At 33.6% G+C, this 14,413-nt stretch overlaps 3 protein-coding genes and 1 long non-coding RNA gene across 6 annotated transcripts; 2 read left to right on the top strand and 2 right to left on the bottom strand.

The window, feature by feature from the left end:
* Positions 1–172: 172 nt before the first annotated feature.
* Positions 173–7,494, bottom strand: AkhR (Adipokinetic hormone receptor). 2 transcript variants are annotated; one of them, XM_011312911.1, is made up of 8 exons: positions 6,973–7,494; positions 4,232–4,482; positions 3,651–3,799; positions 3,473–3,578; positions 2,882–3,089; positions 2,299–2,422; positions 1,757–1,889; positions 173–651 (listed from the first exon to the last, which is right to left on the bottom strand). In XM_011312911.1, exons 2-8 carry the CDS (start codon positions 4,463–4,465, stop codon positions 349–351), a joined length of 1,257 nt encoding a protein of 418 aa, XP_011311213.1. In that variant the 5' UTR covers positions 4,466–4,482; positions 6,973–7,494; the 3' UTR covers positions 173–348. The 2 variants fall into 2 exon arrangements, with proteins under 2 accessions (XP_011311213.1, XP_011311214.1); XM_011312912.1 differs by lacking the exon at positions 6,973–7,494 and adding an exon at positions 5,036–5,055.
* On the top strand, positions 5,477–8,580 carry LOC105271383 (uncharacterized). The gene is made up of 3 exons (XR_892646.1): positions 5,477–5,781; positions 6,201–6,420; positions 8,258–8,580. It is a non-coding gene; the product is annotated as an uncharacterized lncRNA (long non-coding RNA).
* A 1,045-nt stretch (positions 8,581–9,625) lies between these two features.
* On the top strand, positions 9,626–11,873 carry LOC105271382 (cuticle protein 21-like). The gene is made up of 4 exons (XM_011312910.1): positions 9,626–9,733; positions 10,445–10,500; positions 10,553–10,814; positions 11,154–11,873. The coding sequence occupies exons 1-4, from the start codon at positions 9,719–9,721 to the stop codon at positions 11,436–11,438; spliced, it is 618 nt and encodes a 205-aa protein (XP_011311212.1). The 5' UTR covers positions 9,626–9,718; the 3' UTR covers positions 11,439–11,873.
* Eaf6 (chromatin modification-related protein EAF6/MEAF6) lies at positions 11,730–14,139 on the bottom strand. Of its 2 annotated transcripts, XM_011312908.1 has the most exons (5): positions 14,095–14,139; positions 13,912–14,007; positions 13,394–13,597; positions 13,279–13,315; positions 11,730–12,616 (listed from the first exon to the last, which is right to left on the bottom strand). In XM_011312908.1, the coding sequence occupies exons 2-5, from the start codon at positions 13,981–13,983 to the stop codon at positions 12,291–12,293; spliced, it is 639 nt and encodes a 212-aa protein (XP_011311210.1). In that variant the 5' UTR covers positions 13,984–14,007; positions 14,095–14,139; the 3' UTR covers positions 11,730–12,290. The 2 variants fall into 2 exon arrangements, with proteins under 2 accessions (XP_011311210.1, XP_011311209.1); XM_011312907.1 differs by having other exon boundaries at positions 13,912–14,119.
* Positions 14,140–14,413: the final 274 nt, after the last annotated feature.

Raw genomic sequence — 14,413 nt, forward strand, 5'->3', positions numbered from 1 at the left:
ACGATTTTTCCTCACACTCTCCCGTTGCCGACTGAAACCAAAATATCTAAATATTTTCATTAAAAAATTGCTGCAATGAAAACAACAATCCCAACAATAAATGCCACCCAATGAATTAATTAAATCAACAAAAAAAAATGATAAACATTCAGTAATCTCTCTCCAATTTTTAATACAAAAAAAAATCTACAGAACATTCATGTGATTGAAAAATTAAATTAACTAACAAACAAGTGTCAAACATCCATAATTACTTCATAATTCAATGATAATTATTACTGGCGAGTTTTTAAATAGAGAAAATTGAGATAATAAAGAAAATCGAGAAAATAAATGATGCAATAACGATTAAGTGAAATACAATTTATTTCTTAATTTCCAAATGATTGATTGGAATGATAAGGGGTGATAAGGGATCAATCGAAAATTAATGAAGAGTCTGGAGTGGCTCTCGGTCTTACTGTCATGATTTTTCCTGATGGTGTGTGACAGCTGATTGTCGATGTCGAGGGAAACATCTGCTTCTGGAATTTCCTCGTGAAGACTAGGCTCCAGAGAGCCTGTCTCTGGACGCTTCCATGACACACGACATACGACATTTTCTACTGATGTCTTCTTGCCAATTGTTCCTCCATGCTGCGATGTCGAGTTCTGAAAATTTTTATCTATTCATTTTACACTGATCTTTTGGAAATTCATTAAGAGCGCTTCTTCGAATTTCCAGGTTTTATATTTAAAAATTATTTTTTGGGACAGATAAAGCGGTTTTTTATTTTACTGGTGATTTTGGTTTTATTTTTGGGGAAATGTCACGGGAATTCCCGTGGAATGGAAATTTAGTCAGATTTTAGGGGAAATTATGAGGAAAATTCAAATGATTAGGTTTTTAGTGGAATTTTATTTTATTTTTCAATGAGAAATTTTCATTTCTCATTTTGCAGTGTTCGATTTTTGGTTTTAATTCCATGGGAAATGTGACGGGAATTCTCGGGAAATGGAATTTTATTGGATTCGAGAAAATGATGAGGGAGTGTTATTTTTTTTAGTGGAACATGAAGTTTTTATTTCCTGTTAACAACTCAATTAAATTCTCTGAACGAAAATGCTACGAACTTTTAATTTCCTCAGAATTTTCCTGGTTTTCATCATTACACAGAGTAATTAATTTAAAAAATCAAGAATTCCCTTGATTTTCAAATAATTTAAGAACAAAAACAATGAATTCTTTAATTTTCAAACAAGATTTCCTGTTGTGATTTTCAATGAAAATCAAAAACAATAAAAATTCCCAGTACCCATTCCTGCAAATGCATAAACAATTTTAAACTAACAAACACCTAGAATAATTATTACACAACAAAACAAAGATGAGAGAAAGATTATGTATGGGAAAAATAACAAAAAAGTCGATTAAAAAAATGATAAAAATGTCGTTTAATTCTACAAATAATTACAAACAATAAGTTACGAGAATGAATAATCTTTGGTGAACCATTGAATAAATAATTTTAAAAAGAATTGGTGAAAATCCGGTGCGCGGTGGAAAAATCATTCACCAGGATTTTTCTTTGGATTCATCATGAACACATATCCTTTTACAATGAATTATTATCAGTCGACGAGTCTTACTGACAGAGATAGTGGTGTTACCCGGGTCTCAAGGGTGGGTGCTCTCATGGGTTTCTACAAGGATTATCGAACAAATGAAACAGCAAATGAAGAGATAAATGATGGAGAAAATTCAACTGACACTCACTTTGTTATTCCTCCGGATGTTGAAGGCACCGTAGACGATGGGGTTCATGCAGGAGTTGGTGCATGCAAAAATGAAGAGACCCTTTTGCACACGGAGATCCACTGCTTTCGCACTTTTCGGGTCAATCCAGTACCTGAATCGATAAATCAATTAGTCAATTCGGGGAATTAACACTCAAAAATCAAATCTTGATGGATGTACGCCCATTTTTCTCGAAGTTCCGTTATATAAATAAAAGTTCAACTAATTTTTTCAGGATTTTATCATTTTTTTAAAGTAATTGAGTGGATAATTAATAAATTTTTTATTTAGTTATGCAAAAAAGAATAGATAAATAATACTCTTTAATTGATTTATCCCTTAATTTGTTTATATAAATTTAATTCATCTATTAAAATTCTTTCCTCTCAATTTTCATGATTTTCAATTATAAAATCTTCGGGAGATCCGTTCAAATATTTGTGAAGCGAGACGTCAATTTCCTCTGAGTTTTTCCATGAAAAACGATTTGTTATTATTTATTAATTATTATTATCACTCACCACATGCACATTATGTAGTATGGAGTCCAGCAAATGAAGAAAACTAAAATAATGATGATCGTCATCTTGAGGGTCCGTATTTTAGCCTTCCCCAGAAAGCCCAGCGATGACCTCCGTATTCTGTCTAAATGTTAAACAATTCCTCATTGTCGTTAAAACTTTTTCACTCAATAATCTTCATGACATTCTAATCATCACACGATAATAGCAAATTTTCCCGCCGCAATGAATAATTGAATTCAATAATTTAATTACACAGAAAATTAAATAAGTCATCACTAATGAATTAATTACCTAGCCAATTTCCTAATTACAATATATAATCAATTGCAAATTAAATTGTTATAATGTTCATAGAGATTTTAATTATTCACACAATTATCTACATTCCCTCGCAAGTAAATGCAGTAAGAATTAATTTGAGAGAAGTTTATTATATCTCTCAGTGCATTTTCAAAATTAATTTCTGAATTTGGAATGAATTGTATGAATAAATATTTATTTCAATTCTTTCTGGATATATTTTTGGAAACGGAACGGATTTTCTCTAGGTGATCTTTTTTATTGGGATTTCACTACTCACCGTGCATTGACGCTCGTGATTTTTTATATATTTCCAGTAGAATACTGGAGTACGTGAAGATGATTACAATCAAGGGGATGCAGTACGTCATTATCATACCAAAAAGGGAGTACGTTAGTGCATGACTGTCATTCGCGAATGAATTTAGGGTGATGCACTGTGCGTAGTCCGTGAAGTTGGGGTGGATTTCCACCCGGAAAACCATCATCTGAGAAGAAAATCAATTTAACAATTAAAACACTGAAAAATTAATGCTAACAGAATTATAATTATATTGTATTTTTCTTTATTCAATATTTTTTATTTATTTATTTAATTATCATTTCCTGATTTTCTGATTTGGGATTCTATTATTATTTCATGATGTAATTGATTTTAATTAATTATCGTTTAATTGATTTAATTGATTTTCATTATAATTATTGTCGTATTTTCCACGAAATTATAACTCTTTCCTATCAATTATAATAAATTAACGAAGATTAGTTCATTCAATAATTTGAGATGGCAATAATTTTTTGCGGGATTCATTAGAGAATTATTGTTACATGTTCCATGAGGTTTGAGAAAATCCGGGAAAATTTAACCGACCTGGGGTGCTGAGCACAGGATAGCCCCCATCCAGGCCCCGATGAGCATTATTTTTCCTCTCCTGTCGACATCCATCAGTTGCAGGGGTTTGAGGACCGCGTAATACCTGTAGCCAGAAGAGAAAGCATGAGAGAAAAAAGAAGCAGTTGATGGTATTTAGTCGACGCTATTTATTTACCTATCGACGCTGATGCAAACGAGAATGATTGACGATAAATAAATCCCAAACATCCGAAAAAATGCCATAATCCGACACATGGCATCCCCAGCCCACCAGGAAACCGTAGCTGCCCACCCGATCTCCAGAGGCATCATGAGGACCGCCACCTGGAATCATCCCGCGAATCATTAAATCAGAATCACCAGGTTTTCGATAATCAGAAAAATCTTCCAGATTTCTTCTCATTATTCCGTCATTATCTCGAGACCTATCAGAGTTAACGAAAAATGGAATTTAACTTTTTTGTGGGAAATTAAATTCTGAAGAAATAATGTCTTATTGTGTGTCTCGATGGAAGCTAGGGTTCTCGGGATATTTCGGGGTAAAGAGACTGACATCATCCAGCGAATCATCAAATCAGAGAAACCTCTGATTTCTCCTCATTATTCGTCATTATCTCGAGACCTATCCGAATCAGCGAAAAATGGAATTTAACTTTTTTGTGGGAAATTAAATTCTGAAGAAATAATGTCTGATTGTGTGTCTCCATGGAAGCCAGAGTTCTCGAGATATTTCGGGGTAAAGGATGTGTGGGTTACCAGCAAGTCAGCCACTGCCAGGTGCACCAGCATCGTGTCGATCCTGGAGCGATTGGATCTCTTCCTCTGCAGGATCAGGTACAGGACTGTACTGTTTCCAATTATTGCGATGACCATCTGGATACTGTAGGCAATGATACTCAACACGTGACCCTCGTTGAATCTCATCTCGATGGGAAGTTCTGGACTAGTTTTATTTACTCCGAGGGACATCCTCGCGTCTCCTTTTTCCATTTTATACAATATAGCAGCTACAATTAAATATATAATCGCAATATTGAATAATTGTTGAATCGAATAGAACCAAAAACATAAAAATAAATAAAAAATCTACATAAAATTGAGAGAAAATTGAAAATATTCTCGGAAATTCTGAAGTTTTCCTTCACTTTCTCGTTAATTAATTTTTTAATTCGATTTTTTGTGCCGTCCTCTGATATTCTAAAGAATTAATAATAAATAGACAATCCATAATTAATTATAATAAATGGGAAATTGATGAGATGCAATTGATTCCATGAGATCAAAAAAGGAATTCTTATCATCAATTTTTCAAAATGTTCCACGCGCAGATAAATTCTAATCATTCTTTAATTTTTCTAAAATCTATTTATTTATAACTATTTTATCTCCGTAAAAATCAGACTGGAGTCGTGTTCACAACTTTTCCCGATTATTCATTAAACAAAATGAATTCCACTCACAGATAAATGCGAATACATTAAAAAAATATCTCCACTGACCCGAAATTGTTGAAAATTTACCAAATGAAAATAATAATTGTTAAGAAAATATTCCACTCACAGCCGAGTTAAAAAAAAATATACACCAGTGACTGGGTAATTAATTTATTTCCGATAAATTGGATCTAATGATTTATTTGACAAGTAGAGAATTGCGTTGAAGTATTTTTTTATGTTTGAATTACTTCACTGGTTGGAGATGTGGTAAATAGTGGAACCTCTTCTTCTGGGGTGTGTGTAACCACTGGTTCGAGTACTTGAAGTCTTACCCGATAAACCATTGAAATAAAATCCAAAGGCGCCCGCGCATCACCTCAGGCTTTTGCGCTGAATGATTGTTGATGAAAAACACACACTCCCAAGGTCTCAAATCAGAATGATAACATCCCCATCCTCGCACTGCATTAAAATCAATTTTTCCCCAAGAAGTTTAACACAAATATTAACGGGAGTAATAAAAATGATGTATCGATGTATTTCACTGACTTATCTGGGCACTTTGACCAGAATTATCATTCGATCATCGGGGGAAAGTATCAATTAGAGAGTTCAATTGATTGATCATTTGGCATGAAGTTGAGGGGATGATGGAGAGAGATTCTATCGCGTTTTGCTCCTGACAAATTAATCCGTTCTCCAATCAGGGGAGCAATTGCTCAATGATTATGCAAGAGGAATCTCACGTGATGCCTCAAAACACTCGTGTTTAAACCAGTTTCAGAGGTAAATTATTTCCATCAATTGCGGATGAAAACTGTGTATTCAGGCTGTCTTGATCTTGAAGTGGATCGATGTAAACCGAGTGATGTGAGTTCAAAGTTCGTAAATTAAACATTTCGTTGCGAGGCATTTGCTGATAACACTCGACCATCAAAAATAGATGAGAACTATTGGATTATTGAACTTCAATCTTCGAGAAAATTATTTTTTTATTTTCCAATTTTTTTTTATACTTATCTTGAGAATTAATGAATTAATGAATTGATGAATTGATGAATTGATAAATTAAGACGTTCCAGAATCAATTAGCGAGTCTCAAATTAAACCACGAAAAATTGTCACTTTCAAGACCTTGAAAATAATTATCACCTTTCAATTTCGAAAAATTTCCAGTTAAAACCGTAAAAAACCGTAAAATACCATACAGCCATAATTGAGGTCATGTCTCAAAATAATTGATCTCCGGTTAAAAAAAATTTATTTAATCGAATCTTCCTGGATTTTAGGGCAGAAACGAGTACTCGGGTTTATTTTCTTGCCGAAGAGGATGAATTCATTGGTATCACCGTGAATTATCCCAGCGTGTGTCCAATAACGTCAATTTATAACTGCTCAAACGAGTATTATGTCTACAACCCAGTGAATTATCGACACTTGTTACTGGATGGGGCGCAATCGTCTTCGCAGGAACAATTGCAATGGCGTAACGAGAAAAAAAAAAATTAGGTGAAGTAGACCATTTATTTTTTCTCGTTATTATTTATTTATCGGATTCACCAGCTATCTTGATTCTCGTTATATCAGTGTCCTTGATAAGAGCGGTCTGACATTCTCATTTCGTCCTGACACCGCTGTTCTCTCCAGGGGAATCCCCGGCTTTTCTCATCACTCGAGTTGACGGGAATAATTCGAACAAGCGATTTTTACGGTACCGGATTTTTCTTGATGTTCACTGAACAATCCGATTTTATTCACCGGTAATTACTTCTCAGAAATTATTTCAGTTGATAATTTTTTAATTAAAATTATTTATTTATCATTAAAAATCCCTTGATTTTCGAATATCGATTATCATGGCATGAATTGTAAATAAACAATTGCTCGGATTTACTGGAATTACGGCTTATAATAATTTTCTGAGATATAAACAAATTCCCTAGAAATATTTTGACGAGTAATAATTAATAATTAATACAAATCCCCAGATAACAATCATTAATTAAAATGATAAACCATATGAAACTCGTCATTTTTATAATTCTCTAAGTACTCACTCACCTCCGGAAAAGTCGACTCGATAAAGACTCGGAAAACTCGGAAAACTCGGAAAACTCGGGAAAAACGAAAAATAAAAAACTTCAAACTTGAACTAAATAATAAATCACGTGCCTGAGGAGTTGAACTTTAATTGCACTTTACTTTACTCACAAGAAAGCCCCGAGAAAAAGCAATTGCGAAGAAATTCCATCGAGATTTTCACTTGATCACAATTTCCCGCGGGTTTTCCCATTAAAATTCACAGCTCGATCCCTCCGAAATTTGATTCCTCTCTTTCCCAATTATTCTATTCTCCAGATAAAATCCAATCAACATATTTATTCGATCGACAGTCGATTCCACACTGGACCGAGATTATCGAGATGGGACTTATGTGTTTTTTTATTTTTCCCGCGTCATGCGTTAGCGCAATAATTTTATTTACACAATTGGATTTCTCGCGAACTCTAGGTGTTTAATTCGATCGATCTAGACATGATCGATCGATGGGAGAAGTACGTCTGAAGGGTTCAATTAAGCGTTTCTGACTTCGGCCTCTTGGATATTGACACCGTGTCAAGGGTCAAGTGTCAAATGATAGCACCGGACAGCTTCTGAATCTCAAGGGACGTGAGGAAATTAGAAGATTGTTATTAATGCTGCACTTGTGTCTTTTTTTTTCGCGTGATTAATTGGATGCTATCGCGGGCTAATCAGCTGGTAGTGATTTTCCGTTGTCAAACATTTGTTGGAAGATTATTTAGGAAATTATTCTGATTATTCAAATATTTTAGCATTCGTCTCCGGTTTTATTCACGATTTTTCTTCTGGTTGTTATTGAAATAAATTTATTGGTTATTTATACGGGAAATTATTGTATATTTGTCGGAATTTGTTGCTTGAATAATTAAATATTAAAATCAGAATTTTTCCTAATTAGAGGAGAAGAAATCAAGAAATTTGTCAACGCCTCCCAGAAATCTTCTATTATTTATTTATACAATCAAAATATTGAAAAAATATCAATCTTTTATAAAATCTAATTAAGGTAATCGGCTCTGATTTTTTTTTCAATTTTTTCTCGCGTAATTAAATTAACAAATTAAAAACCCGAAAATATTTCAAGCTCCAGCTTCTTCACCAGTTTTGGAGGAATATCTCCTGATATACCGGAAATATAAAAATTTTTGTAATGACCTTTTTTATAGATCTGAATTACCGCTACAAAAGTTGTCATAACGAGAATTTCGATATCTGCCGTAGATTCTGAGATTTTTCATTGTTTTCATGGTGAAGTGATTTGCAGATGATTCGAGTGCTGGGAACGTCGCAAATCAGTGAATGACAGTTCGGGGAAATGATTAATTTATTTGTCAATTGTAAATTGATTGGGATTTCGCATTGGAATGGTGAATCACTTGGTGAAAATAATTCGATTAAGGATTATTCGTTAATGATGATGACTATTGAGGATCCGGGAGCAACTAATCACTGATAACCCGACGGTCAATATCCAAACGGATGGAAATCATTGGGTGATGATTACAGAAGTTTTTCTATTTTTCTATTAATTAATAAATTATACAGACAAAATACCAAAATTTTTACGTGTTTATTATCAAACGTCAAATCGAGTCATCAGAAATTTATTTGTTTATCTGTTTTTAATGCAATAATCCAATGCAATAATAATTAAACACTTCTGATATATCATGAATAATTTATTTATGGGAAAATGAAAAAAAAGTTAATAATATATTAATTATTGATGAAATTCTGTTGAGAAGTGGAAAAATAGAACAAGCACATTTTTTTCGAAGCCGTTTTTAGCGGATATCTTGGAATTGAAGGGAGATAGCGATATTTTTTATTATATACTTTTTGTAGGGAAAGGTGAGGGCTATGAGAAAGGTCATTATGAAAATATCAATATTTTTCTTCAATCAGGAGATATTTGGAAAATTCAGCTCGGGCAAATATTCGGTGATTCTAATTTCCCATTTTGCATATCGAATTGTTTTTCGTGGGTTCAGGGGTAATAAAATTTATCATTTCCTCAGCTCATGGAAACGTCAGTCACTTGACCCCCGTGACGTGCCCCAATTGAATGATTTGTTCTAGAAAAATACCCCATCAATCACATCTTCACAAACCGAATGATTCGAAAACATTTCAAGAAATTTCTTCATTTTATTTCACTGATCCCAAAAAATCCGTCAAAATATCAATAAAATCTCAATAAAATAGAGAAAAATCGAGAAAATAATTGAAAGCAATACCACAATTAATAATCGATCATCAAAAAATTTTGAAATCGATTATTTTTCTATAATTGATTGAAAATTAAATTCACCGGAAGTTCCGCCGGAATAATTCAAGAAAAATCGTGTCGGGAAAAGGAAAATCCAATGAAGTGGAAGTAAATAAAAGAAAATTGGTTGTGCAATGCCGAACCAATTTCGACCTGCAACGATTTCCACTGAACAATCACCCGGTGTTAGCGGTATTCACTGGATTCGGTATTGAAATTGCGCATTTGCCAGAGTAAGTAAAGCAAAAGTGCTTTTACTTACACATTCGCTGGAGGATGAGCACTCGCGGTGAAGTACATAAAAAAAAAAAGAACCACAGGACCGAGTGAATGTTGCACGGTATATAAAGATGAGATTGCACCAGGGATGCTGCAATACTCGTGTACAGAGAGCAACACAACATACGCTTCAAGTGTCAGGATTTCAATTTAGTGCGAATTTTTTTCCCTTCGGAAATGTTTACGTTGCAGGTGATTATCATTTCTTTATCCACTGTCGTCATTATTTTCTATACAAACGTTTCAATCACTCATGACAATTTTTTCATTCAAAAATAATTTTTACACTTTATTCTAAAAAATATGTTTAATTCCAAATTTATCAGGATTTTCATTTAAATTCATGCCTTTTTCGTTAATAATATATTTATTGTTATTATTATTAGTATTATTATTGATTGATTATTGTATATTACAATAACAATGGAAATGACGAAGAAATTTATTTTTACAATGTGAAGTTTAATAAAACCACAACTTTCCTTAAAAAAATGGTGATAATGTGAATTTTTCAGATTTGTAATATCGATATCTCGAAAATGATCGATCTTAAGAGAAAAAATCAGAAGATCTTTTTTTTCATAAATTCAATCAGCTACAAAAAAGTTCCCTAAAGTTTCGACGTCAAATCGATAGTTCTCGAGATACATCGATAATTACCACGGGTGTCAGTTTCTCTCATTTCACTTCACGATTTCGCTGACTCGATCTTGCGATCAATCTCCAGATAATAAAACCACAAATAATCATCCAAACATAAAACAATTCTGTCCCACTGATCACCGACTCATCCATTATGCAATAGAAATATTTTCCATTTTTTTTTCGCGATTAAATAAGTGTTTACCCACTCGACTGGTGATTTACGAAGTGCAATTGTCAATTTTTTGTTGACGTTGACAGATAATTGCAGCTGTGGGATTGATCTCCGTGTCAATTGACGCTCAGTTCTACATGAGGTAATATCGTAATTGATTATTTGGAATTGCAACTGATTGAATTTATTTCCAGGCCAAGACCTTTCAGTCGCAGCATTCCGTGCGAAGAGGTAGGACCACCTCAAGGCAATTCCCAACAAATTCCAATTGCCTGTGCATTTGGAATTGCTGATGAAAAATTAGGAAGTGAAGACTCGAATCCACTTTACGTCAGAGTTTCTTCTCCGATATCTTATACGCCCCTCAGAAAGACCTCGTCTTTAGTTTATGTTGCGCCGCCGATTATTAAATCCTCCGGGTCTGTTATTCCACATCACAATAATCAACAACACCAGGTACTTACACAGAAATAATTGTCTTATGACATTTAAATTTCTCTTGACTACATTTCAGTCCATTCTTCGATGAAGACCTCCCCTGAGATTGCCGTTCCTTTTATTTATTTATTATTTTTTTTATTTCAATTATTTCTGAAATAGAAAGTTATTCAGAGAAAAATAATTGGTAAATAATTGGTAAAATTGCTAAATAATAGACATCCTGCGATTATTTTTTCATTCCAGTTATCGATTATTATTCATTTTAATTATTTTCCGGTGGTCGACTTTTTTTTTACGTGAAAAATGTGATTTTCACGGGTGAATTTTAATTCTCGTGATTTGGATTTCCCCCAGGAATACCCCAGATATTCCTTCAACTATGGGGTCCTTGATGGTTACACAGGGGACACGAAATCTGCGTGGGAGGAAAGAGACGGTGACACTGTGAAGGGAGAATATTCCGTGGTGGAGGCAGACGGTTCGATAAGAACTGTCACCTACACAGCAGACGATATCAACGGTTTCAATGCTGTAGTATCTAAATCAAAGCCCCCAAAACGTCCACCTTCCATCGAAAGCGTCAAGAGGTTCCTTCCCCTAGTGGGCGGCGAGTTCCACAGCATCAGACTAAAAAAATAGAGGACAACCTCCTATTTTGTATTAATTACGGATTTATCTCGGAAACTATCCATTTATCGAGAAAATCTTAAAAGACATTTATTGTCGACATTTAGATTTCCAGGAAAAAAGGTCTCTTGGTATTTTCTCCTGAAATCAATGGTTTTCTCTAAATAATATTGTAAAGTGCTGCGTCCAGCACATTTTTTATAATATTTTTTATAATTACCAATTAATCTAGTAGAATTCTTCGATAATAATGAAAAATTCTTCTGGATTTGTCTCGAGCATTCAGGGGATGAAAAGACTCAATAAGAAAAGAATGTATTTATTAAATTCACGATTGAGTAATGGAGTTCTGACAGTTATTTACAAGTAATTAATTACGGCATTTATCTAGTGATAATGAAATTGTAAATTTAAATCGAGTGAATTTCACAGTCACGTAACGATTCTCTGGAAAAAAAATGAACAGACAGTTCCTAGATCAATGAAAACACTTACAATTGTATAATTATCCTCAATAAATTCACCTCAGTCACTATTTCTCAAATTGTAATGTTCATGCACTTTGAAACAGTAAGAAACCTATAAAAGTCCTTACATTACCACTTGGATCACCAAAATTTTACGATAAAAATCCTAGTAAATACACGTTTATCCACAGAAATAATACTTTCATCGTCGTAAAAAGAAGAGAAAGGATAATTACTCGTATAATCTTCATGATTTTGATTATCTTCGAATTGCGAGAGATAAATTGAAATTTCATTGTTTATTATTATTATTATTATTTGTACGAGAATATTAAAAAATGCGAGAATCGACAACGCAAAATTTTCACGTGAAACAATTATTTCAATTTGTTTTTTTCTACCTATTCCGAGCTCTCTTGTTGCTACTCTTTTTAGCACTATTCGAGGATCTGTTTTTGTTCGACTCTTTACTATTTCCATGTCCATCTTTAGCTGGTGTAGAGACATGTTCAATTCCCCCATTGGACATTGGACCATTAGTCAATGGTGTCGATTCACTAATTGTCCCGTTATTCTGGGAATAACCGGATTGTATCGACGTGTGATTTTTTCCACTCGAGTCTTTGCTATTTCCTGATGTCACAACATTTGAATTCGTATAGTTGCAATTATCCTCACTCCCGCTGTTTCCCATCTGTGACTCCGACTCACTGTATCGTTCAACTAAAAATGAGGGGTTTTTTAAACTAATTAACTAATTAATGGTGATGACCAATAATTATGGAGACGTGGGGAAACGAATTGAGCGCCTCAATTTGAGAATTACGGAAATTAATCGATAAAATTAACGAGACAATTGCATAATTCACAGATTGATGTGATAAACTCATTGGGTTTCACCATTTGTGCTCCAAATTATCTGCTACTTAGGAATGACGATGTGATTTTATAGTTTGATCATTTAATTCTCAATTTTTTATAAGGAAAATACGAAAACCACCACCTGGAGCAAAAATAATGACGAAAAATAACGAAACTACCACCAGAAATGCGAAAGAAATATGAAACATTGGAAAGAAAAAATCAATATCGGTGTCATTATTTTCTCTATTTAATTTTGAAGACTAGACTAATCGTACATAACATGAAATAAAAATAATAACCATGCACTCGCCACCAGATAATGAATAAAAAAATTCAACAAAAGTCCTCACAATCTGATTCAGATTTAACCAAACACTTCTCGAAATTATCTACGAGACATAATAAAAATCTAGCCAGAAAAATTGATGCTAAAAGTTAAATCTCAATCTAAAAAAATTATAATCAAAAAAATAAATCAGAGCAGAAGTAATTGAATTTTTAATATCCATTGAGGTCCTTACTTTTTTCCTGGGGATTTTCCACTAGACCGCTGACAGCCTGCAATGAAAATAAAATAGCTCGACTGAATTATTACTTCATTAAAAAAAAAATAAAGATTAAACATTTCAGACTCACAGCCATGGATGTAATGGAAGATTTCGAAAATAATCTCTCAGCCTCTTTAAATTTTCTATTTCTCTTGTCAGCTTTACTATTCGTATTTTTATTACTCGCTAAATATCTGTCCCACCCTCGAATGATATTTCCATAGAGTTGGGTATCCTCGAGATAACTTCCCTCGAATGCATAAATCTGCCGCTCCAAATTCGCCAACGTGTCCTAAACAATAAACAATAATAATAATAAACAACTCAATTGCTCCAAAAAATCATCCCCAATCGATGAATTCAGTGAGTGAATTTTGACAGGGAAATTGGCGCAATTCTAACCTAAAAATCACTCAAAAATTCAAACAAAGAAATTTCAACTACTCATCACACAATCGTCGACGAGGATAATCCAACGATTCCGTAGAAAAGGAACAGGTTATAATGTGCCAGGATTATTTTAATGTACAAATAAAAAAAATGCTTGCACTTTGGAGTACAATGCATCTGTCAATCTGAAATCCCACGGAAATAAAAAAAACTCACGGCGATTTCCGCTTTTCTCTTGACCAACTCTGCGAGTTCTGCCCGCAAATCGACCGAGGATTTAGTGGACATGTTGATAAGACCTCGATCCAGTCACTAAAAATGAAAATTTTCAACGTGAGACCCAGGGAATTGTTAAAAACAATGTTTTGCCTTGGATAATGTGAGCTCTCAGCTGTTTACCAGGGACTCTCGCCCCTCTCGACTCTTCCGGCGTTTCCCGTAAGCGCCATCTTGTCGGGGTATCTCTGTTATCGATTGGGACGCGGGAAACTAATGAAATTTGAATTTTAAGATGCTCTACGTCATACACAACGAAAATTCACGTTTTTTAAATTTCTTAGCAAATTATAAATGGGATTTATATGAAAAAATATACTTAATGGCTCACGAAGTTATGAGGAGGTGCCATAATTTTCATGTATTTTCTCTATAGTTTTTCTTTTTAAAAGTTAAGAAAAAACGCAGAAAAATGTTCGGAAAAATTCAATCAATCCCATAT

This window comes from Fopius arisanus, unplaced genomic scaffold (genome assembly GCF_000806365.1).
Source record: "Fopius arisanus strain USDA-PBARC FA_bdor unplaced genomic scaffold, ASM80636v1 scaffold00109, whole genome shotgun sequence".
Lineage (NCBI taxonomy): Eukaryota > Metazoa > Arthropoda > Insecta > Hymenoptera > Braconidae > Fopius > Fopius arisanus.

Excerpts from the sequence above, each read along its gene's own strand:
- AkhR (XM_011312911.1), bottom strand. The coding sequence starts at position 4,465 with ATGGAAAAAGGAGACGCGAGGATGTCCCTCGGAGTAAATAAAACTAGT. Across the intron at positions 2,423-2,881 it reads ATCACGAGCGTCAATGCACG|ACAGAATACGGAGGTCATCG; the intron begins GTGAGTAGTGAA and ends TTTAACATTTAG. Across the intron at positions 652-1,756 it reads ACATCCGGAGGAATAACAAA|AACTCGACATCGCAGCATGG; the intron begins GTGAGTGTCAGT and ends AAAAATTTTCAG.
- Eaf6 (XM_011312908.1), bottom strand. The coding sequence starts at position 13,983 with ATGTCCACTAAATCCTCGGTCGATTTGCGGGCAGAACTCGCAGAGTTG. Across the intron at positions 13,598-13,911 it reads AGAGAAAAGCGGAAATCGCC|GACACGTTGGCGAATTTGGA; the intron begins GTGAGTTTTTTT and ends TTTATTGTTTAG. Across the intron at positions 12,617-13,278 it reads GGAAAATCCCCAGGAAAAAA|TTGAACGATACAGTGAGTCG; the intron begins GTAAGGACCTCA and ends CCTCATTTTTAG.
- LOC105271382 (XM_011312910.1), top strand. Across the intron at positions 10,501-10,552 it reads GACGCTCAGTTCTACATGAG|GCCAAGACCTTTCAGTCGCA; the intron begins GTAATATCGTAA and ends ATTTATTTCCAG. Across the intron at positions 10,815-11,153 it reads ACAATAATCAACAACACCAG|GAATACCCCAGATATTCCTT; the intron begins GTACTTACACAG and ends GATTTCCCCCAG.